Below are 24,403 nucleotides of genomic sequence, written 5' to 3' on the forward strand. Positions count from 1 at the left end.
ACCAGTGGTAAGTGTCTTGTGGTGAATGAACATTCACACCACAAAGAATGTGGATGGGAGACCAAGGTGTAGCTACTGTGCTGTTAGTGGGGAATTCAGCGTGTGGAGAAATAACTTGTTGTAAAGGGGAATTACTGTATTTTTGTGAACTGACACTGTGAACGCACGTTTGAGGGGAATACCAGTCTACGTAACATGACTCTCTGTATCCCACATCTTTAGCTAGAGAAGGTTTTTCTGGTTCATGTCTGTTGGAGCAACTTTCCTTCAACTGGCAGAGAAGAGCACAGCCCTCACAGCTTGCTACTGGGTACACTGGATATTACTGTGGGATTCTTCCTTTAGATGATGTGGAAAAAGTGTTTCTGGAGTAGACATGACTGCACTCGAGGGTGGGATTGTGTTCAGTTGTGTATGGTAGAAGTGAGTTTATAGCCAGAAGAGAGGTTGCAACCAGAAAAAAAGCAGAAATTGATTGAACTGGGTTGTGCGGCCATAGTCAAGAGGAACAGAAATGGAACATGTTGGGGCAAACGTGAAAGTAAAAGCTGGAGGAAATTTGTCAATTTTTATATTGGAGTTTCGGATAGATATTTACTAAAGTGTATGTTTTTTTCACCATAGAAGCTATGAAGACAGGTTGCTGATAAAATGAAGGGAAAGAATTTAAGCCATCAGCTCAAATAGAGTATAATGCTGTAAATATGGACAGAAAAGCTCTGTCAGATTATTTTGGTTTGCACCCTGATGAAGACTGTGACAGCACTGCATGCTGAAATGATCTTGATGTGCTGCCATTTCATTCAGTGCTGAATATAGCCAATTTAAGCTGCTAGAATTTCTTGATATTCCTACATTGGCATATCTGAGTCAGCATCTTGTCACTGCTGCAGCTTAATTAAATTTGCCAGTTTGTGCCACAAGGATGGACACATTCTTGTATTTGGAGAGACAGCTGTGAAGTATTATTAAGAACTGTGGATGTGATACTGTTGGGTTTGAATAACACTTGAGATGTTTTCTACTGCTGAAATCATATCTTAAAAATATGCTTTTTCCAAGATCAGCAGTTAATGTTCATTTTGTTAACCTTAAATATATTCTCTCTTAAGAACAGTTATTTTAAGTAGAGCAGGAGGGCTAAGATGGCCTTTATATACTGGAGTTGTTTTAAGAATCAGCTTTATAATGATACTTCTGTGTTGTTAGGGCAGCTACGCCTTAGCCCAATATTATTTTTGCCAACTGATATCAGCACTGTTTAGAAAATGAAATTCTTGAATTGTGTACTCTGTTTTTAGGAATTTCTTCATTGAAATCTGGAATTTCTATTGTTACAATTAAGTAGTATTAATTTACTTCTTTTACAGTGGAAGAAAGGCCTTTTCTAGTTAAGTCTTTCTCCTTTACTATCATAACTTTGACTCCTAAATTAGAGCTTTCTGAGTGCAAACTGTTTCTGAACACCAGCTGTCAGTGAATGATGAAATGTTGTGTCTCTATCTTTCCATTAATAATGGGTGTTTCTAGAACAAAGAATCAGTTTCGTATTTAGCTTGTCACATCCATATTGAGTATACAGACCAATATAGTCACTCTTTTGTTTTTTAAAAAAAAAATTTTTTTTGTCTTTATACCAGTGACAAACCTGCTGTTGGTACTAAGGGTTAGTCTGATTGTCCAGGTAAAGTTTCAGTATAAGAAAATTCCTATGACATAGACTAGGAATTGGAATAGTATAGTATCTCACAGTGCATTTTGCTGGATTTGAAATTTAGGCTTGCATGACTGCCTTGATTAATTCTGACAAATATTAATACTTATATTAAAAGTGCAAGTTCTGTCATTTATTACTTTTTTTTCAGAGAGGCAAAGAAAAATGTGGAGGCATTGGCAAACTCTTCAGAAAACAGACAGACTTGTAGCATGCAGGCTGCAGATCCAGTTGAGGTGGAGGCTAAAAGCACAACTGATGATCATCCTTTTCCAGAACCTAGACTCCCCTATCCATTTACCTCTTGTTTGACTGAGAAGGAGCAGAAAACATACTTATATCTGATGACTAAGTACTCAAAAAAAATAAACCATTTTCAAGTTAATGCAGCAAGTCAAAGAGAATTATGCACGTATCTGGTAAGTGTACATATATGTACATATGAACATCACAGAGGGAGTCATACAACTTCTTTGGTACAAAGAGTTAAGGAAAATTTTAGTATAACAAACTAGTAACATTTTTAGTATAAATTGAAAGTATATTTGGTTATTTCATTGAAAGTGAGTGGGGGTTTTGTGGAATTTTTTTCTGAGTTTTTTTTAGTAGTAGTCTAAACAGCTGATGGTAAGTGTAGATCTGTGATAGCTGATCAAACACCCACCCACCCACCCCCAAAACACTCACTTTTTTTTTTTTTTTTTTAATAAGAAGGATGTTAAGAGTTGACCTTACTGTGGGGTTTTTTTGCATTTCATAATGGCATGTAGCAGTCTTGTGTAATGTTAGGAGATGGATGCATTTTGATGTGATCTTTGACAGCATCCTTTAATGGGAACTTTCTTCATTAGCATGTGAAGGGACCTGTGCCTTGACCTTCCATGCTTGCCACATCAGTGCTTAGGGGAGTAGAAAGGCACAAGTTCACACTTGCTGCTTAGTCTCAACAATGTTGTTTAAATAGTGAAAGGCTACATTTCCTGTTGGTTAGAAGTGTCATTTTAGTTGAGTCCTGTATAATGTAATTAATCAGCAAACGTTTTTGAGCAATTGCATTTGGTTTCCCATGCTTCCTTGTTAATGCTAATTCCTGTATTTTATTCTGTAACAATGGGAATGTCATTCCCAGGCAAATCAGTACCTACTGTGGTGTTGTTACTTATAATGTAATTACTTATAAAGTCAGAGCTCAAATATCTCTGTCACTCTGTCATGTATGCTTGCTCCAACAACGTCTTGTAACCTTTACTTTTATGAACTGCCAATGTATGATCAAAAGAAGCTTGCTGTTTCTTGGGGGTGGTGGTTTGTTGGTGTTGAATTTTTTTTTTTTTAAGGAAATGGACCTTGCAAATTTTTTTTTTTTTTACTTAAGTGAAACTCTGAACATGTGCAAAGACTTGCCAAATTGAGCAGCATGTAGAACCTGTGCCTTCCGTCATACTATCACCTGTATTACGTCTCTGGAAATTTTGCTGGTTACCTAGCCTAGAGGATTCCATTCTGTCTTAAAAATAGATTATTTTTTACCTTCCACCCAGCAAATGAAAGAAGTGGTAAACAATGAAATTGCAGAATTTATTAAATTTGCCCAAAATGCTGCAAAAAGCTGCTCCCAAGATTATGATGCCATCTCTGAAGATGCACTGCGTTATACTGAGGTAATTATCAATACTGTGTTTAATTGTCATCTTAAATAATCATATTGAGTTTGTGATTAAGATACGTAGGCACTGCTCACAGGATGTGATGACTTTTGCTGATTCCACGTTGGGATTAGACATGAGAAGTTGCCATTTCCCTTATGTTGTGCAGCATGACTTGGCCCACGGTTTATTGTAGCCATAAGGATATCGTTTAAGTGAGGTCATTGAATAAGATACTGTACAGACATTTAGTCATCAATTAAGTAAATGACATCTTTATATTTGGGAAGGGAGAAATTACATTTTAAGTGTGCATTTACATTAACAAACTGCTCCTAAATATACACTACATAAATAGAATCTTACGGTCCTGAATATACACTGCATACACAGCATGTTAAGCTTTCCTCCACAGTAGCATGTTACACAGTCACTTTAATCAGAGGTTACTCAGGTTTTAATCATAATCATCTGCAAGTTCATGCTGTGTTAAATATGCACTTTGATGATTCTAAATAATCAAACATGAATGGAACTTCAAATATAATTCTTGGTTTAAGAGCACATTTCAGGAAAAGAATTCCAGAATACAGGTTCGTTAAACTTTCCCATCAGTTGGTTGACTTGTTCTTGCTTGTTTTTAGTGAAGAGTAGAACACTTAGGTAAATTCAGGAGAATTGCTTCTATTTCACCATAACACTTTCTTACATGCTTTTTTTATGCAGAAGATAAATTTGTTCTGCCATTAACATACTGTTTGGGCACACGTGAGGACAAAAGTCTTACTTTTTTTCTAAAAATTGGGATTGGCTTTGTCATTTGATATCTTACACTTGTGTTTGTTCTTCTAAGTGATCTTGTCATCTGGTCGCAAAATGTGTCTCCAAACTTGAAGTCCTATTTATAGTTGATATTCTGAGTAAAAATTGAAACAGAGACGCATTTAGTTTTTAACAAAACTTGCAGAAATAATTCATTCTAGTTACTAAATAAAACCTAAATGCCTTAAATATGTAATTCAGATATCAGAAAAAATTATCTTGGGATCTAGAGTTGAAATGAAAGAAAGTTTCAACACATATGGAATCTTCCTATGTCTTTACCTTTGCAACTTTTACCTTAGTCTAGTGTAAATTAAGTAGTAACACAAAAAAAAATTAGTCTCTCTAAAAACCAAGGTAAATAAACTGAAAATAAAATAATTGTGTGGTTTAGCACAGTTCAAACAGTACTAAACATTTTTTTTTTTAATGATTCGTCTGAGCCTCTATGTATACATTGTGAGCCTTGCATATCATGAAGGGTTGAGGAGAATTTAGAATATGTTTCAGTCCTGATACTGGTGATCGTAAGATTATTATAGAGTTGTACTGGTATCTCTAAGATTTTTAAATACTATCTCTAACTGGAAAAGTTGACCAAGTTTGTTAGCAATAATCTGCTAAATATATCTGTATTCTCTACAGAAAGTATATGCAAATGCAACTTGCAATTGCAGAAAAAACTTTTTTTCAATTAAATTCTTAGGAAAGATACAAATGCATAAACTATTTTTTTCTTTTTATGTTAGGAATTATTTCGCGCTTGTATTGGACATGTGCAAAAGTATCCTGAGTTTTACACGCTCCAGGAGATCATGAGTATCATGGGAGGAAAGTTTCATACGCAGTTGACCTTTAGGCTGGAAAAAAATCTTCTTGTGATGGTAATACCTTACGTATATGTGTTGTTTTCAAATAAGTAGAATTACATCTGTATTGTGTTATGCGAGGATTCAGGTTTTTAACAAGTATTACTCAGTGCTTGGGTTAGGGGTTATGATTTATAATAAAAATTGTTAATGAAATTAGTTTGGTAGTAAGGTTGTTAACACCCTTCACTGTAAGTTTGCAATAAAAAGATTACATAAATAGTATATTTTTTAATTTAATACTGACTTCATAATGCACCTGCATAAATTCTTAATATTTTTTATTATAAGATGTGCAATGTTGAGTCAGTGTGATTTCAGTTAAAGCTATTTTCTGATGCTGCTTGATTTCTTCAAGGGTACAGCAAGACGTGGTAAAACAGATTTCCCTACCATGACTGTTCAGCTGCCCACAGATTATAAAACTGTTACATCTATTATAACTCCAGAAAAAAAGGCTTCTATTATGCATGATGTAAGTAGCCTTTATATTGTGATTTTTAAGGCATTCTTTGTAGAGAAGAGCGGTTTGATCCTTTTCATGTGCAGCATTCTTTTTTTTCCCGTTTTTTTTCTTCCTAATCTTACACATCTTGTAGCATAAGAACATATACTTTATTATTATTTGTTTCGTATTTTGTTTATAGCAATCACACTGCCCTCTTCAAACATTGAGTTACTACCTGTTGAACCTAGTGCGTCTTGAAGGGGAGAGGTCCTTAAATTGGAACACGCTGTCTGTGAAATCTAGATGAAATTATTACAGTGTTGTTCATTTTAAACTTTGCTTTGCAATTTCCAAGCTGGTGCCTCTGCGCATGAGTGTGTATACATACATACGAATGCATGTGGGCGTACAGGCTTCTGATTTACAAAAGAAGTCCTGAGGGTAAGAACAACTACTTTAGACTGTTTAGTTTTCTGAAAAGTCAATCAGGTTAGCTTACCCTGGGAATTTCTTTTGCTAAACAGCATAAACTCCAATTCTGAGATGACCAGTTTTTAGATTCCATTCCACCATACTGTTAAATGTCCGATGTTTCTGATTGTGTACTTCCACAGAGAATGTCAGTGAGTTTTGCATTCTGTAGAACTCAGATTTTGTGACTCTCTATTCCAGATAACTTGTTATCCACTAATTTAAGGAGCTCATGTATCAACCCCCAAACTTTCAACAGAGGCACTGATTGCAAAGACACTTTTGCTTGAGAAAGTAGCAGAGGTGATACAGGAGAATGATATATACCTCAAGAGATGTTACAGCTATAAACAGAGAATGTTTCTGATGATGTCTGAGGTGGCAGAAAAAAGAACTAGCTAGAATTTTCTTATTTCTCTCTCATGGTCCTCAGTGCTCCTGGGCTTCCGTTAGCTTCTTAGTCCTTGGTGGTCTTCTCCCACCTTGTGAGCATTCCCAGCCTCTTCTTTTCATGGAAACCTGTACTCGTAATGCTTAATAATTTTATCATTTCAGTTCTGAATTTTTATTCTTTATGTTTCTATATTTGCTTTAAGATTCTTTGTATGTAATCTCTGTTCAAACAACTGTGCAGTTTTAACCGTACTTTAATGCTAGATGTCTTTATTGTGCTATTCATGAGAACTCTACTCGTGAGAACATCTGTATGTGTGAGTGAATCTGTTTGGGGTTTTTTTTTTTCTTCTGCAATGCACTCCCATATTTCATAATCATCCAAATTGCTGTTCAACCTAGTAATTCAAATTAATAGGAATGACCTGAAAGGTACAAGTTAAGAAGATATATTTTCTCGTGCTGCAAGGTGGATGCATAAGATTCAGCCAAAAACTTTCAGCGGAATTTTTTGCTTTTTCATTTGATTCTGAAGCCTAGCACTGTTGTGGTATTTGGGCTTGGGGTGTTGGGGCGGGGGGGAGGCAGGTAATCCATGTTTATTTGGGTTTAGGGGTTTTCTTTGAGTTTAAATATGTGTATGTGTCTCTCTTAAAAACCTTTAAAAATGTAACTTTTTTCTGTTTAGGATATTAGCTCAGATTCAAATGCAGAAAAACTTGCTTTGAAGTACTGTCCTCAAGTTGTTTTAAGTAATCAATCATTATTTACTTTACTGAATAATCATGGACTAAACTACAAGGAACAATGGGAAATTCCAGTTTGTATTAAGATGATCCCTGTTGCAGGTATAGTATGTTTTTGTTCTAAAAAGTACATTTTTGTCCATGAAGACCTTTATATATTCTCATAATGCTTTTTGAGCTGACTGAAGAACAGGAAATTAGAAAATCTAGTAAAACCAACTGCAGGAAGGTGGAAGGTGCTCTGGTTTAGTTCATACAATAATAGAATAGTTTAATTTTGGTTTTATTTAAAAAAGAAGGTAAAGTTAATGAAAATAGTAATTGTAAATATAAGGTCAGATTTTTACCTTTTCTGAAGAAGCAGCACTCTAGAATGCAGCTATAAGAAAATAGTTACTCTTAAGTACTTCCATGTTTTTAATTTAAGCAATAAAAGTAATAAAACTTGACTTAGTTCACACATCTTAAATCTGAAGAAAATAGTTAATCTGAAGTTAATAGTTTTCAGCTGTTGTCTGATAAGGAGTTAGGGGCCTTTGTGTTGTGAAGAGAAATGTTTAGTTTAATCAAAGTTACCATAAAAAATGAACTTTAAAAATCCATTGCTATGGTTTGTCTTGTGTTTTGAAGGAGGAAAGCTGATAGTAAGGTCATTTGATAGTTTTCTACACTGTGTTCCACCTTGTTACTTAGAATAGTAACAATCTGTAGAGGTATCACAGTTAACATGGATTTTGGACATAACAGCTATTTTCCACTTGTGGGGGGGGAAATCAGTTAAATGTCCTTTTGCCTTTCAAAACTAAGCTTGGCTTCTTGGAAAGAAAAGAACTGCATGAAGCTGTTAAAATTATCAAGTGAACTGATTTCCGTAAGTTAAAAAAGTTTTTATGAAGTTTTATGAAAAAACAAAGAGCAAACATTTTCTGGAATTAAAAGGACCTATTTACATCGTAGAATAATGAACAAATGCTTAATGTCTATGGAGATTACTTTTCCCATTTGCAACAAAAATGTTTTGAATAAACTGATTAACTTATCTGAGTGCTATACTTTAGTTGTGACGCACTCCATCAGTAATAGGAGTATAGATTTTCATCTCTTGCTACCCTTTCGGATTTGTTTTTCATTTGTTTTTTAATACACTAGGTTTTTTTCATTATGAGTATTTATAATGGTTGTTGTCTTGGAATGTCTGTGTTGTGTGCATTTCACACAAATTTGTATAGCAGACTTCTGAATAGTAGTAAAAAAGCTGTCAGATATCTGCAAATCTTAGAAATGTTGCACTTTCCTACGTGAAATTGACTTACTTTATCTGTACAGATATGCCTGACTCCTTTTATATCAGCTTTACAGTTTTAAAACTTACTGTTTAGATCTAAAGTTAACACCTAAAGGGCATTCAGAATGTTAGCAATATATACTGTTTCTTGAACAGTTTCTCCTCTCCTTCCTTTTCTGCCTTCCCTGAAACTCACCACTTGCATTAATGATTTTTTTTATCAACAATTTTTTTTTTTTTTTATAATGTTCACCATGTGCCTTTGCTTTCTGTATAATATAGGGCAGGGTATCGCTGTTATTTTTGGATGAATCTATGAATTACTCATGCATAAGTGTGTTAAGGTGTAAAGACAAGAGTGGGGCAGCAGAGCCCGGACATAGTTACTGATTAGAAGAAATATAAACTGCAGCTGTCATTTTGGGACAATGAGACTTAAAACAAAACCAATGAGGTTCATCAAAGGAAGAAAAAAAGATCTTTTTGGAAAATGGAATATATTCGATTATGCAGTATAAGGAATGATGTATCCTAAATTATTTTACAAATTCTCTACTTATAACAGCATTTAAAATATGATCGACTCTTAATGTGGCGTGTGTTGCTGCTGCAGGACCCTAATAATTCACACTGTATCTAGACATACTTTCATTTTCTGTTGTTAATGAATGAGAGGATAGTTTTTAATTTCTTCTAGTGTGAATGTGGAATGGATTTGACCATAATTGGAAGTTGAAAGATTTGTTATTTAAATGATACAACAATCTTTTTTCCTTTCATTTAATACGTACTAAATCCCTTTCCATTCTTAATAAGGTAGCAAACCAGCTAAAGTGGTTTATGTTGATTCACCCCTGCTGAGAAAGGAAATGACAGTAAGAGAGAGGAACCAAATCTTCCATGAAATTCCAATGGACTTCCTAGCAACTAAAACATCTTACGTTTCGATTTCTGATGTATCCATGGACAAACCAGATGAGGACAATTTCTTTCAGTGGGATGTATGTAGCTTCACCCCTTCTTAAAAACAAAACTAAAAACCTATGTTGTAATTCCTAAGTTATTTGTTCCGTGATAATGAAGGAAAATTTCGATTTCCTGATAGTTTTTCTACTGCTGAGCTAGGGGCCCTATGTTTTAAAATGTCTGTCTAGTTCCTTTAAATGCTTCTATCACATCAGCTTCTCAGCTTTGATGTTTACTTCATTAAAATGTATTTTGATCAGTTTATTTAAGTGGGAAAGTTTTATGAACTTTATTTCTCTTTTGCAAGGTCTTTCAACTCCTAGGACTGAAGATATTCCATCTTAAACACAGGAAATTTTTTTTTTCAATTACTGCCCCTCTCTCCCAACAGTCAAGACATGGATAGTAGAACATTTTTCATGTTTTCAATTTGACATCATCTCGTTTGTGATTAACACATTCTGTTTCTTTGTTTGGTTTTTTATTATTTTTTAAATACTATTATTTTTTCTTTCCTGTGTTAAGATGTCTTCTGATACCTACCAGTACAGGAAGATTCCTCTTCCAGATGACACAGGAATGAACTTTGATGATGATGTTACAGAACTGGAAACTTTTGGAGCAACTGCCAAGCTCTCAAGAACTTCTAAAATGGAAAGTACTTTTCCTGCAGTTAGTAAAGTTTTATCACATGGCCCAAAAATGGGGAAAAAAAATACATCCTCCATAAACAGTGGAAGCGAAGAAGGAAAAAACACCACTTCTGAGCAAGGAGGTTCAGCATGTGCCAGCATGCAGCTTCCATCATTAGATGGCATTTTGTGCTTCAGCCCTGAAGAAAGTTCGTCTCATAAAAGCTTTAATTCAGAGGAGGTAGGACTGAACAAAGTACAGCATATCATGACCAAAGAACTATTGGACAGTAAAACAAAATTAAATACTCTATCTAATGCTGTTAGTGACAAGAAAGAGTCGCATGCTGCACAAAAAAAAGAGACATACATTTCTTTATGCAGTAGTGACACGGATGAAGAGCGTTTGATAATTGATACAGAATGTAAAAACACTGATTGTTACAAAACAACTATATCAAACACTATTTCTCATACCTCAGCAGAGACTTCCAAATCACCTTCCCCCAACCAGATTCCCTTAGCAAGCATGACTGATTGCTCAGATATCATGGATCGGGAAAAAAACGCCTCCAGAAAGCCTACAAGAAAGTTGTCAAAAGAATTCGATCCCGTTGGACAGATTTTGAAAATGCAAACTGAACTTCTCAAGTCACCTTCCCAAAAAGCTCATGAGCAGCCAGTGGTGAGCTGTGATAATTCTAATGCTATGCCAGCCCTTGTGCCTCAATCTCCAAAACCATTGGTGACTTCAAGCACAGAAACCATGCCAGCCCCTGCCTTAAATCCCAGTGGCTCATCTAGAAATACCTGGACCTGGCTTTTTCAGGGAGTGCCAAAGAGTAAGTAATTGTGTTTTATCGTGTAAGGAGTAAAATTTCAAGTTTACTGAAAACTTTAACAGAAAAACATTTTGACTCCTTCATCTGAAGAACATCCTAATAGTACCTCTGTTACATTTATTTAGAGATACAACTTAATTTTTTTTATTATTATTTTACATTTTATATTTTAACAATACCTTTTCTGTGTGACAATTACTGTCTTGCACCCATTAGGGACCATTTGGGGGGCTGTTTGTCCACAGAGGTGAATGTGAAATATTGTTTTACTTTAAAGAAACAAAAAGTTGTTGTATACAAGGTTTTTAAGGAAGGAAAAGAAAACATTTGGTAGTGAAGTGAGTAACTTTTCCTCAGAAATTAAAATATTTGAGTAGTCTGGTGTGCAACAATAGTTTCTTGTCAATCAAAAATGGAATCATTTTACATTTTTGGTAGACAAAAAATTTAATCAAATTTGTCCTGGTTTTTGGCTGGGATAAAGTTAATTTTCACAAGAAGCTGGGAGGTGGCACAGCCAGGACAGCTGACCCAAACTGGCCAAAGGGATATTCCTTACCATATGACATCATGCTCGGTATATAAGGGGGGAGCTGACCAGGGAGGAGGGATCGCTGCTCAGGGATGGGCTGGGCATCAGGCGGTGAGCAAATTGCATTGCGTATCACCCACTTTGTATATTCTTCTGTTAGTGGTGTTATTTTCCTCTTCCTTTGCTGTTCTATTAAAGTGTCCTTATTCCAACCCGTAAGTTTTACATTTTTCTTCCAATTCTCCTCCCCATCCCACCGGGGAGGGGAGGAGTGAGCGAGCAGACTCATGGTGCTTAGCCGCCAGCTGGGGCTAAACTGTGACAAAATTATGCAATTAAAACTTGAAAGAAAACTTGAAATTTAGGTGTCTTAAGTTCTGAGACTTCCAGTTCAGTTGCTGTTTCTTAGCTCCTAGCAATCTGTTCCAGAAGACTAGTGAGGACTTGCTACAAGTCACCTCTCCAAGTTTTCAGGCATTTAGCTGGAAATCGAACCTATGCTACACCCAGACCTCAACCAAGAACGAGAAGTCTTGAAGATCCTAGGGACCATGAACTTCAAGGTTTTTTTCACGTGCCTGAGTTGCTTCTGAGCTCTGTACAACTGAAGTTAGAAGCACTTTATTGTGTAGGTAAATTGATGGGAAAGCAGGCAGGTTGCATCAGGACAGATACTATTTTTCTCAAATACTTAATTCCAATTAATCAATGCTTTTTTGGTGGGAAAATATATTTCACTGGTATTCTCTGACTAGCTGTTCATTTGATCACATAGGAATTAATTACTTAATCTGTAATGGAAGCAGTTAACTAATTCTGTTTTAGTTGAAATTGTGTTATCACTTTGTACATTTTTATCAATTTAACTGAATTTTAGTGGTTACTAGAAGACCATGTCTCCTCCCTCAGTTTGAAGGGTTTAGCAGCATGTTACTCTTTCTGTTTCTCCTCTTAAAAAGCCAGTGTGTGGAATCCAGGTGTTTGGTTATGGAATTTTTTTTTTAATCTTTTTTTAATAGAGGTAGTGAAACCAATATTGCTAAGATGCTGAAGTGTGACGCTGAAAGAATAGAAAGCATAGTTCTACAAACTGAAAGTTCTATAGCAAGCTGATAAACCTCTATGCATGTCTTTTTTTAAAGAAAGCCAGAACTAAGCTAAGTATTTTACTAACTGAAAATTATTTCTGATCACTTGGATTATAATATATCACATAGTATTCATTTGCTCAAAGATGCACATAAACTCTAAATTTTTAAGTTAAATGTATTTATCCATAGCACTACAGCAACACCTATTTATAGTTGTAGTTTTGACACATTTCCACATATCTGCAGGACAATAAACAGAACTAGATAAATTTTCAATAAATAATCTTAAACAAGTTGGAGTTTTGTTAAAGTATCTCCAAGGGATGCAGGAATGTTTGTTAAGCTACCTCAAAGCTGCACTTGGAGATCTAATAAGTGTTTCTTTTGAATATGCTAGTATTGAAACTGAAGTTGAAGCAAACTCAGTTTGGAACAGACGCTTATGCTACCATCCAAACCTGAGGCTGGAGATATTTCGGTAACTGATAAATGGATGGCAGTTCTCAGGTGGCATTCATTGTAAACAAAATTTTTGTGTTTGTGCTGAGTGTGGCTTAAAAACCAGCCTTTGAACTCCGTTTGTACAAGAATGAAGTCTCGTGGCTCTGTTTGTATGAGAAATCTAATGATTAGGATAAAATATGTGGGAATATTTAAAAATATACTTGTTAGAAGTTACAGTGGACATTTTGCAATTTCTTTTTTTTTTAATACATAAGTGACTTCCTGTGCCTAATGAGATGGTTTTCACCCCAAAGTCTTAGGAAACAAAACAGATCCTATTAAAAAAATTTTAAAAATCTACTGCAAGAGAAAAATGTTAATTAGCTTCATGGTAAAGAATGTGCAAGGTGGTCATTTTCTGTTTTATTTATTTTCTATAGGAAAGCTGCCAAACAAACTTCAGATGCTTGAAGAAGACCCTTCAGAGTATAAAGCACCTCAGGATGGCAACCTTGTGTATAAGCTATTCAGTTTGAATGATCTGTTGTTACTTGTGCGTTGCAGTGTGCAAAAAGTGAAGTCATTGCCACGATACCATAAAAAGAAAAAAGCCCAAAAGGTATAGATTTTGCTGTTAGCTTTTTTGTTTTGTTTTGCTTTTTTGAACAGTTGTGCTCAACTGGCATCTCTGGGATTCCCAGTCCTTCATAGCACTTGTGTTTTCACTCAGACAATTAGTATGTTTCATTGTACATGTGTGTGTCTTCTTTAAGTAAATATTTGCTGTAGGAGGAGAGGGAAGAATAACTTATGATTTCTTTAAACCTACTTGATTAGAAGATAAGTGTGATTCTGCATTTCTTACTAGGACTGCATTGCAGTAATGTGTGTGGGTGGTTATACTCACGTAAATTAATGTCAGATTGAACTATTCTTTAAAGTTAATGTAATAGTTACGGTTTTGGCCCAAGGCTTTGGAATGTTAATGATCATAAATACTTTCATGCAGGATTCAGCCTTGCTATTTTGCCTAGTTAAGCAGAGAAGTAGGAGGTAGACTGAACAACAGATACATTCAAAGATAAAGAGAGATCCTGTTCATTCTACTTGAAAAGACTATGGCATGCATCTTAGCAAATCATTTGTCTTAAGGAATAAAATGCTTTAAATGTAAGTGTAATCCAAATATTCCTTGTAACATCAGGAGAACGAAAGTTTATTCTGGAATACTCCATGATTTATTATTTTGTCAGGAGTCCTCTGAATTGTTGAACAAATTCGATGTGGTATCTCCCTCCCCAGAATACCAGAAGGCAAGCATTTTGAGAGGTGTTTATGCTTTGTTGAAATGGCAATAAGGCTTTGTAACTCTGATTACTTGCTAAGATTCCATGCTCAGAAACTTATTTTGAAGAGATACCATCTCTTTGCTATTACTCCACTGCTTATAAATGCCTGTGAATAGCTCCTTAGTCTGTTAATCAGAAACTGAGCACTGTTGTTTACTTTTTTAAAATTCCTGCTGAAATTTAAACTGTGATTTGTCAGTGAGAACAGGCGTATACTTTCTCTCTTAGTGTTAACACGTAAAGGTTATCCTCTGATTTCAAATGAGAGTCCAAGTATTAGGTTCTAATTTGAAGTGAGATTCTGACAAGGGGAATAAATGACAGGATTCCACTAATAATATGCAAATCAGAAATATAATAATGTATTTTTTCTTAAATTCCTGCAGAGGGCAGCAGAGCACAGAAGAGTGAACTTAATTTAGTCACATGGAAAAAATCACGTAGCGGCAAAACTTTATTATTAGTTGTAAAAGCTTGCCTAGGCTTTTTTTTTTCTTTTAATCCCTTTCACCTTCCTCTGTATAGAGTCTCTGTAGTCCAAAGCTTGTACTGTGAGTTTCATAGAGTGTGAGCCATCGCGTAAAATCTGTGAAATGTCTTTGTTGCTTCAGCTGTAGTGGAAGACTATGACGATTATCAACTACAAAATACAGTTCAATTGGGGACATTTTTTGGACAGCGAGTGCTGATTTTTCTTGTATCTTCACTTTTATAGCTTACTCCAATATTCCTGTTGCCAAAACTAGAATACCAAGCCTATTACGGTGTTGAAGCTCTTACAGAAAGTGAAGTATGTCAGTTGTGGACAGAAAGTATGTTGCATTCTGAATGCTTATTTTATATTGGTAAGTTCTTGTGTTGATTTTTGCTTAAGAAGTATGTATAAATATTAATAACAGAAGAGAAAAATATTTATTTAAGGTTTATTTCATATGTCCTGATTTATTTTAACTTTATAATTCTGGGTTTCACTTTTATCTTAAATAAGCATTTTCGCTTTGTCTAAAATTTCTGTTGGGTGGTGAACGAGGATATTTCAGCTTTGGTCTTAGAAGAATAGTATCCGGTATCCAGTTTGTTTTCCAAGAACTGCATTTATTTGCCTTGCAAAGACAAATGTATCTGTAAGTGTGAGTTTAGTTCTTTGAAGTTGGTAATCTTCATGACTTAAAGTATCTTTGGTTTTTTGGGGTGGGAGGTGTTGTGTTTGGTTTTTTCTTAATGAGTCTTATACAACATGAATGATTATTATTGCAGGAGTAGTAAAAATATTTCTTGATGAAATGTGACCTATACATACATCTTACAATTCTCTGAAATAATTTTAAATAAATTTGTTATTACATACCAAAATAGAAGACGAACAGAGGATCAGGTATGTGGCCCAAAGGATCCTGATTCCTTGACCTTTGAGCCTGCAGTATGAGAAAAGGTCAAATGTTACTTATTTTTCTTTGAAAACAGGCAATAATGTTCATATTTCTACACTTGATAACATGTAGACAGATAAGATGAAAGAGAATGAGGTTAAACAAGCGAGATAGGGCTAAACCAACTTCCGTCGTTCAGAAATAAGAGAAATTACGTGCTTTGAAAACAATGTACACGTGCCTCATACCTAAGGTACTGGAAGTAATTTTCTGGCTTTGCAGAAATGAAATTCTGAACAGGAAGAAGAAAAATACATAGCATAAGTTTATTGAAAACTTCTTTCCATGGCTATGATATTCCTCAGGAGTTCTGAATCCTGGATGATCTTAAACACGTTTTCCAGGTTTTCCATTGTCTGTATCTAACTGATCCATGAAATTTAGTTTCCTAATACGTGATATGACTTGAAACATCGCTGTCAAAAGGGTGGTCTTGATACTCCTTGTCCTGTATCGCGCAGCAGATGGAAACAGGAGATAATGTAACAGAATCTATGAATGAGAAGTAACATATGTTCAGTGAGAATGAAGCAGGAAGCTACAAATCTCCTGTAGAAGACATGACAGCTGTAATGCTGAGCACAGAAAATAAAAAGACAATAAAGCAGAGATAAAAAGCATGGAAATATTAGCAGAAAGATATTTTACTTGTAAAGGCCATTTATCCAAAATCACATAAACCAAGCACACTAGGAATGCAGCGTTATAAGGAAGGTTTCACTAACAAGTGTCCTGTAGAAAATGCTGTATTCATGTTTGTACCGTGACATTTTAAATGTCTGGAACGTTTATGTCTATTATGTTCTGTAGAGAAATGAAAATTACACATGTAAAGAATGTGGCCACATTATTTTAACAACCCTTTTTAATATATGTAGAGCTCTGATACCAATTATCTTGTAATTAATAAGGTTTTAAAAAGGAAAATCTGCAACAAACTGGATAGTCAAAATGTATTTTAGAACATGTTTGGCACTTGCTATGGAGTTAGGGCAGTCCTGTTTGTACAGCGAATGAATGTTCTGTAGTGGGGACTGCCTCGCCTTCCTGTTGTAGAAAAAATTCTCGGTTTTTTTATGATTGTTATGGCAGCAGTTGTGGCCTGTGGTTGCCTTACCTTTCCACTCGTGCACTGAACTACACCTTTGCTGTAGGTGGCTCACATTTTAGAAATGCTGAGTTTTCTCTTTCCTAATTTTTACATACAAACTTTGCACCCTATCATAGAATTATAAGGTTTATGTGAATTCTAATATATTTGAGGTGATAGTTTTGCCAATTGCATCTATCTTTGTCTGCTGTCCATATTTAATGGAAATTATGTTTCTAATTTTAAAGGCAATATTTGCTGTGGGTTTTCCCTTCTCTCAAAAAAAAAAAAAAATCCTCACAAAGAGATAATTATGCACACAGTTCTCCATTTCTAATTATATCTTAACGCAGTGAAGCATTTCTTCTCTTTTTTTTAACAAGCAGAACACTATATTGAATTGCATTGAAATTTAGCCCCCTGTAGAAAATTTTATCAGCATTTTTATTAGCATTTCCGGAGTCACAAGCAGTGTGGGGGAATAGTGAAACTGTAGAGAGGACTAATCTGCTTACAAAGTACACAGACTTTGTGGAAGAATGTACGTCTATCTAATCTCCCATCAGTTACAGGATACTTAACATATGGCTTGTGCGCAGAAGTTTGCAGGCAGCTCATCCAGCCAACACCCCTTTTTATAGAGGCCCTCAGCAGCGTAGGAGAAAGCAGGCTGTGTGCTGCAGGAGTTGTTCTGGCATGAACAGCCATCCACTTCTGATAGGTTCCTCAGTGTCTCCCTCATAGATACCTTTTGGCTGTGAAACAGCTGCAGATTGCTGCCTGTGAAACACGCTTCAGTGGCCTGGCCTCTGACGTGCTCTCTCTGTTCATGTGCTTGGGAGAAAAAGTCCGTGGGATTGAGAAACACTGGTTATTCCAGTGATGCTTGTTTGTCAGCTCTTGGATGTGCTTCTTCCACCTGCAAACCATGGGGTCCGCAGGGGTTTTCCTTTTGTGTGCTGTGAGGAAGCACAGGAGTACTGTAGGTTGTCACTGTCCTGCACAGTAAATTAGTACTCCCAGCATATGGGGCACGCTCCCTCCCACCACTATTTTAAAAAAAAAAAGTGCACTACAGATACAGAGATGGACTCTTAGCATCTCACCAACTTTTGATACTGACAGAATATGTGATTTATTCAGGTAGGCAAATTGGGGACTCTGGATTTTTTTTGGTACCATGTAATTTCTAATAGAGGTAGGTAAAAAGACATATGTGGAAGTAAATGATCCATTTTATGAAAGAGCAACTTCCACAGCATTTAATAGGAAACTGTTATCGTATTCTATTTGGGGATTCTTTCTGCTCTTGTTGGAGAAATATTGCAAGGTAGCTGTGAAATTCTGCCTTTCGGTTTGTATTTCTGAGTAGCTGTGAGAACTACAGAATTGCAAGTATCCTGATTTAGACAGACAGCTCTTTGCAACCAAAAGCTTTGTCCTGAAATTCCGGGAGCAATTCTCTAAGGGTGATAATATCCTTGTATTATGGACAACTGAAGATGAGGTGAATATCGCATTCATTTTCATTAATCTGATACCTGAAAGTAAGACTACTGCTATCTCATGTGTGGTGTAAGCAGACAGACTTGATTTCTCAGATCGTGCAATAATTCGAATTATTTCAAGTGAAATATCATGTCCTATAATAAATTTTTTTAATCAACCATAGTAGACCCATAGACTTCTTACTCTTTTTAAATTTACCCCACAGCATGAGTGTGAAAGTATGGAACAACTGTTTGAAAACTGTGATCTTACCATTATTAACACAGTACCTACAACACGCATTCTTGTTCAGACAGTTCTGAGACTACGCAGATCTGCTACATGATCAAAACTTCAAATTTAGAGGCTTCACTGACCTCAGTGTTAAATTGCTTAGCAGTTCTTGGATCTTGAAAAAACTTAATTCACTGTCTCAACAATCTTTTGTGTTGCCAAATAATTATGGATGGAAAGTTCTTTGGACCTTGGTCTGTGCCCCATAATTGTCTGGCATTGTTCTTCAGTGTTGTATCACTCTGTGTGGCTGAGGGAGGAATCTCATAGCGCAGCCAGCGCAGTAACTCAGCAGTGCTACCAGCTCAGGAGATGAGAAAGAGAACAGAAGTGTAACTATGGCCTCCTGCAGAAATTGCAGGGTGTGATATTAAGTTGAATTTTTTATTTTGTATGTTCTCAAAGAAGATAGCTATTGTTTGCACAACAGCAGAGATAGTATCATCAAACAAACTTAGAGTGCTATCTTCCTCTTGCTAGTAGAGCACCTTGCTTGGTCATTAATTTAAGTCCCCTTGCTACTCAGGAAATCCTGCATCTGCAAAGGGAGTAATCTCTGTAACATGTTTCCCAAATAAGATACTTGTGCTTGATCTAGGCAGGAAATAAAGTTGTGATAAGCTTTACTGATTAATGGGGACATTTTACCCCAACCATTATTCACTTATTTGCATTAAGTGCCTAAGCAAAACTTACTGCAAAAAGAATAGTTTACCTTCACCTGAATAGGATAATATTGGCCTTTAAATAAAGATTATTTGAAAAATGGATTGGAAAGAAGTACTTACTGTATGGGTAACTTACTGAATGTCAAGTGTTTTCAATCAGTCACTTCTCAAATATAAGGTACAGTAATATAAATTAGGTATGAGTAGTTCATTTTTTTTTTTCCCCAGCCATGCTGTCAATGAGTTCAGAAATTGAGAAGTTTCTGATGTGAGGAGAGGCTGATAAGGAATGGAGAACACAGATTGTTGTTGTTGTTGTTGTTATAACTTCAGGTTTCTTTTCCTCTAGTCAGCTATGCAGAATATTAAACCTAGTTGCTTAGTCTTGCACAAAATACTTACATGAACAAAAGTAACAAATGTACAGTGTTTAAAATAAATGAGTTGTCCTGGTGCATTTTTTTTCTAATTTGGTAAAATGAGAGTTCTTTCTTGGTCTTCTTACACATCACATAACCAATTGCTAGTAATGTTTAGCTTGGGATGTGAAATGCTTTGGTTTAGCAGTTCTCACTGTGCAATTGATGTATTTACACTTCCTGTGAGAGCAGATTTGTAGTAAGGCAGTAAATTCCACTGAGTAGGTCGTATTTTATTATACTGTCTTCTCATCCTCCTTGTGGGAGCTGGAATAGAACGGATTTCTGGGAAAACCTCAACTTGAGAGAGAACCTGAAGGTAAAGCACAGTTACCACATCAGTGTGCAAGCTATACTAATGATCTTTATTGCTTATCAAGTGAAAACGTGGGCTAAACTGTTCTTTTTTATTTTAAAAGTGTGATGAGGAGAATTGTTGCTCCTAACTATGTAAAAAACGAATAGTCTTAACAATTTGCCGTGAACAAGGCCCAAATTGTAACTTCTCAAGTGAGGAAAAAAAATCAAGAGATGATGGTCCAGAATACCCATAAAATCAAATAATGCAATTGGTCATATAACATATCAGAATAGAAAAACAAGTATATTAAACTCAAAAGTAAATTTGTTGTAAAAGATAAAAATTTCATAATCTGTCCAGTGAGGAAGCATAGTGATAAGGATGAAAAGAAGATATAAACTCACTGATGAGATTAAGGCCAACACCATGGCAAAATGAGATTGTATATCCCAGATGTCACCCAAAATGTAAGATTTGCTGGAGTCATGGGTGTGTCCCTGATTTAGAAAGACAGCCCAAATACAGATGTCTACTTAAAGCAGCTATACATTTTACTTTCCGTTATTGTGCAAAATTGATACTTGCACTGCTTTACGCTGTAGAAGAGCAAATTTTTTTAATTCTTTTTAAAATGCATTAGGTCTGCAAATTATGCTTTTGCATTTGTTCTTTTATTCTTAGTGTATTAATTGAATTAATGTTTTTTAGGACGTATTGATGCTTTTACATCAAAGCTTGTTATGCTAGAAAAGATTTCTCCAGAAATTTTAAGAGAAAAACTTGGATTGATTAAGTGAGTATTTTTAGTAGGTTTTTTAGCAATGAATTTGAACCCTAACAAGCCTTGCAAGTTACTACTTTTGTAACTTTTTGCTTTTTTGCAGGCCTGCAAATTCATTAAATATACTCCACCACATTTTGAAGAAAGTGTCTGAGTAAGTGCTCCATTCTTGTTCATGGTATTTATTTGCAACATTACCGAGGTCATCCCGTTTCTTGTGTAGAATGCTTGTCTGATCCTTTGATTTTTATTTCTTCAGATACATGAAATATTTTATGGATTCTTTTAGGTCTAGCATAGCATAATGCTGTACTATGTAAAACTGTGCTTAGGGTTACAGGTTTTGTATAAATGGTGCAAAAGAATAAGAACTTGATTTTTATGAACTACTTGAGACTGGACACTTCTGAGCTGGTTACAGCTCACTCCTGTGAAATGTTTAATGTTATGTATGTAGGCTGACATTTAAAATTTGGATTTCTGTTTTTGTTAGTCTTTTTGCTTAATCTGTAGAAATAATACTGTTTGTGTTCCCTTCTGCTTAGCTTGACTTAGAACAGCATATGTCTTTGTACAGTGTTGCAACCTTTTTCTCACTCCTTCCTTTTCTTTGTTTATTTAGCTTCTTCAAGGCTTTCAGTCTGCAAGCGTCTTAATTTTTTTCTGAAGCAGGTTTCTTGCACTGTGCATGAAGCCTCTTAATTCAAATTACAGGGGAGTTTTCCCACACTTCATAATTTCTGTAGCTTCGTGATTTGTGGCTAAGATTTTTTTATATGGGCAGTTGGTTGACATTTATCTTCCTGAAAAGCTGTTTAATCCTGCATGTATTTAAAGCACATCTGTTCTTTGTGTCTGTATATGCATTATGCTTTGTAAGGCACTGGTTAATTATAGTTTGCCAAATATAGATGGTTTTCAGTGTATGCTTAAATGTTTTGTTGAATATGATGACAGTCTGTACATTGATAAATTAGTACATTATGAATACATTATGAACACATGAATTAGTATGTATTTATCAATACAGTTTAATTCATGCTTTTTTGTCCATAGTCTTTTTATAAAACAGGGACTGATAAGTAAATATCTAAAGATATTTTGCTTTTACATTAAGAATTTTAGTAGCTATCCTGATCAAATGAAACAAAAAAAATCCTATTTAAATAGTATTTTGCATTTTGAGCTTTATCATTTTAGTTTGCAGGAGGGCTCTTATTTACTGACTCATGCTGCAGGAGATTCATCAGTCGCAATCTACAAGAGTTCTCTTGACAAGACAACAAGAGCATCATATAACTTACATAAAGCTCATTGTGATCTGCCTACTGTACCTGCCACTCTTTCAGTCCCGTGGGTGCCACTAGATCCCAGCATCCCTTTGCCCTATCACATGAATCATGGAAGAGTTCCATGCACCTTTCCACCTGCACCCCAGGAAGCCATGTGGAAACAGAAGGTCAGTATCACACTTGATGGAAAAGCAGATTAGCAGTTTTGAAATAATCTATTTCAGTTCCTTGGATATATAACTTATGTATTTATCTGTCATCTCTGGGGGTCAGAGAGACCATTTAGAGTTCTGGATCCACTACCAAGAATAGGAATGCCTTTTTCCTGAAAAATATTTCAGGTGAGATTCATCTCGCCTAACTTCAAACATTACAGTATGGGAAAACAACATATAAGCTCGTTGTGCTGTTAACAGAGGGAAATGGAATATTTTGTAAGATGCATCTCCTCACCAGGACGGGTCTCTTAAATAGATTGTAGGACTCATGCTGTAGAGTTGTCATTTTCTCTCTAATGACTACAGGAGTAAAGATGATTAGCACAACTGTAGACAGGTAAAATCAGGTAAGGTGAATTCTGCTGTCAGGGTCTATTCCACTGAGCTCTCACTGCAGTTCTCTGTGATACCTTGTGGTGTTTGGGGGTTTTTTAAATACACTTTTTTCCCTGTTTGATGGCAAAATTCAAAGTGAAGTTTTGTGTCTTTAGCATAAGCTAATAATTTGGAGGGCAAAAAGAATGTAGCATTTGGCTTAATTAAAAGCTTTGTAATTTATAGGCTTGCAGTACGGCTGAAACAGATACAATATCTGCATTTATGAGGATTGTGTAATATGGTCTCTCTGGTGCTTTTTGTTGATGTACTTTTTTCTTCAAAAAAATTCAAGAAGGACCTTTTAACCTGGTTTCCTGGTTTTTTCAATGCCACCTTCATCTCCACTTGTCCCTCTGTCAAAATCTTAAACTTGTTGGGCTATTTCAGCAGAAACTGACACGTCTTGGAGGCCTAAGATACTAAATTCTACCCAGCTTAGTGAAAATAAGTAGCCAGGTAGAGGAGAGGGATCCAGATTAGTGCCGCTTCTGTGGAGACAGCAATGAACGCTCAGCTGTAATATTTGATAGCCAAAATCTCACGCAGACAAGAGAAGTTGTAAGCAAATCAGCCACACACAAAAAAAATTGTCAGAGCTTTCGCATTACTAGGTGTGGGATAATTGTATGGCAAGACAGAAAACCAAACCACATAACCCTTTACTGAAAGTTTAAGTACTTTCCTCAGTGTCCTCACGCTGCTCTTTGAAATCTTTCATGTTTTAATTTATTGATTCCTGATTTCAGTGGCTAGGGTCTGGATTTGGTCTTGGATCTGTAAACCAATTCTTGGTTGTCTGTAAATTTTAAATTAAGCTCGTGTAGGGATAGCAGTGATTCTCTGCAGCAAAAATAAGGTTCCCTTTTCCCCTCTAAGGTATGTTAGCTCAGTCAGACAATTGCCGTTGTTCACCTGTCTCTGCTCTGAACTCCTTCACCTTTGAGAAAACTTTCATTGCAATTCAGGTGGCTTCCCTGACATACAGACACTTAAATTCTCATTGGTATGCTGTTGCCTATACAGCAAAACATTAGTAACAATTTATACACAATACTGTTTCTAAAATAAGAGTAAGGTGTTATTTTGTATAGAGGCACATATACTTTGTCTAGAGGCATGAGGAGTACCTTAATTTAGGAAAACACAGTTTCTGTGTTTCAGACAAATATAAAATTGTGTGTGGATGCCTTACTCCTTTTTACTGAAAATTAACAACCTTACACAGCAGTTATATTCTGCATTTCTTCAGAGTGCAGTTAAATCTAAAGAAATAAAATGTTTTATATGTTTGAATGGTGATCTCTCCAGACATCATTAGCATAAGTAAAAATTAATGTAGCCTAAAAGTCACTGATATCTGGGTTTTGTTGCTGCTGTTTTTAAAATAGAATAGAATTTATTATGAGAGGAAAAAATAGTTGTCTGCATTTATAGAAACTTTTGATAGAAATTTTGTGGAAATTTTTTAGGAATACAACCTCCTTTGTAATTTATGCTGGTGAATAAGTGATGCATATCATGCTTTGGAAATTTCCCAAAGATCCCACTCTCAGCTCTAATATTTTAAACAGGTAGTACAACACTTTAAAAGTAAGAAAATTTCCAAGCGTTATCAGCATAGATTTTCTCATTTGTGTAAAAGCCACACGCTAACTATGCCTAGCTTAGTGGACTGTGAGCTGCTTTTTAGGCCCAGTTACATGTTTTAGTCACATTCTGACTTCATATGAGGGCAAAATAGAGTTGTGCATCAGTTCCTAATTACCCCATGCACTTAGGTTTCTGCCAGAAGGA

The 24,403-nt window shown here is 35.5% G+C and overlaps 1 protein-coding gene across 5 annotated transcripts in view; it reads left to right on the forward strand.

The window, feature by feature from the left end:
- Positions 1–24,403, forward strand: part of ICE2 (interactor of little elongation complex ELL subunit 2) — a 39,669-nt gene that overhangs the window by 2,005 nt on the left and 13,261 nt on the right. For all 5 annotated transcript variants that reach the window (XM_054837370.1, XM_054837369.1, XM_054837371.1 and 2 more), the window contains exons 3-14: positions 1,866–2,133; positions 3,256–3,375; positions 4,932–5,066; positions 5,410–5,526; positions 7,052–7,211; positions 9,211–9,395; positions 9,886–10,834; positions 13,342–13,520; positions 14,966–15,095; positions 20,649–20,733; positions 20,825–20,875; positions 21,922–22,180. In XM_054837370.1, the coding sequence (XP_054693345.1) occupies positions 1,866–2,133; positions 3,256–3,375; positions 4,932–5,066; positions 5,410–5,526; positions 7,052–7,211; positions 9,211–9,395; positions 9,886–10,834; positions 13,342–13,520; positions 14,966–15,095; positions 20,649–20,733; positions 20,825–20,875; positions 21,922–22,180 (2,638 nt within the window). The remainder of the gene's footprint in view (positions 1–1,865; positions 2,134–3,255; positions 3,376–4,931; positions 5,067–5,409; positions 5,527–7,051; positions 7,212–9,210; positions 9,396–9,885; positions 10,835–13,341; positions 13,521–14,965; positions 15,096–20,648; positions 20,734–20,824; positions 20,876–21,921; positions 22,181–24,403) is intronic.

This window comes from Grus americana, chromosome 10 (assembly GCF_028858705.1).
Source record: "Grus americana isolate bGruAme1 chromosome 10, bGruAme1.mat, whole genome shotgun sequence".
NCBI classification, from domain to species: domain Eukaryota; kingdom Metazoa; phylum Chordata; class Aves; order Gruiformes; family Gruidae; genus Grus; species Grus americana.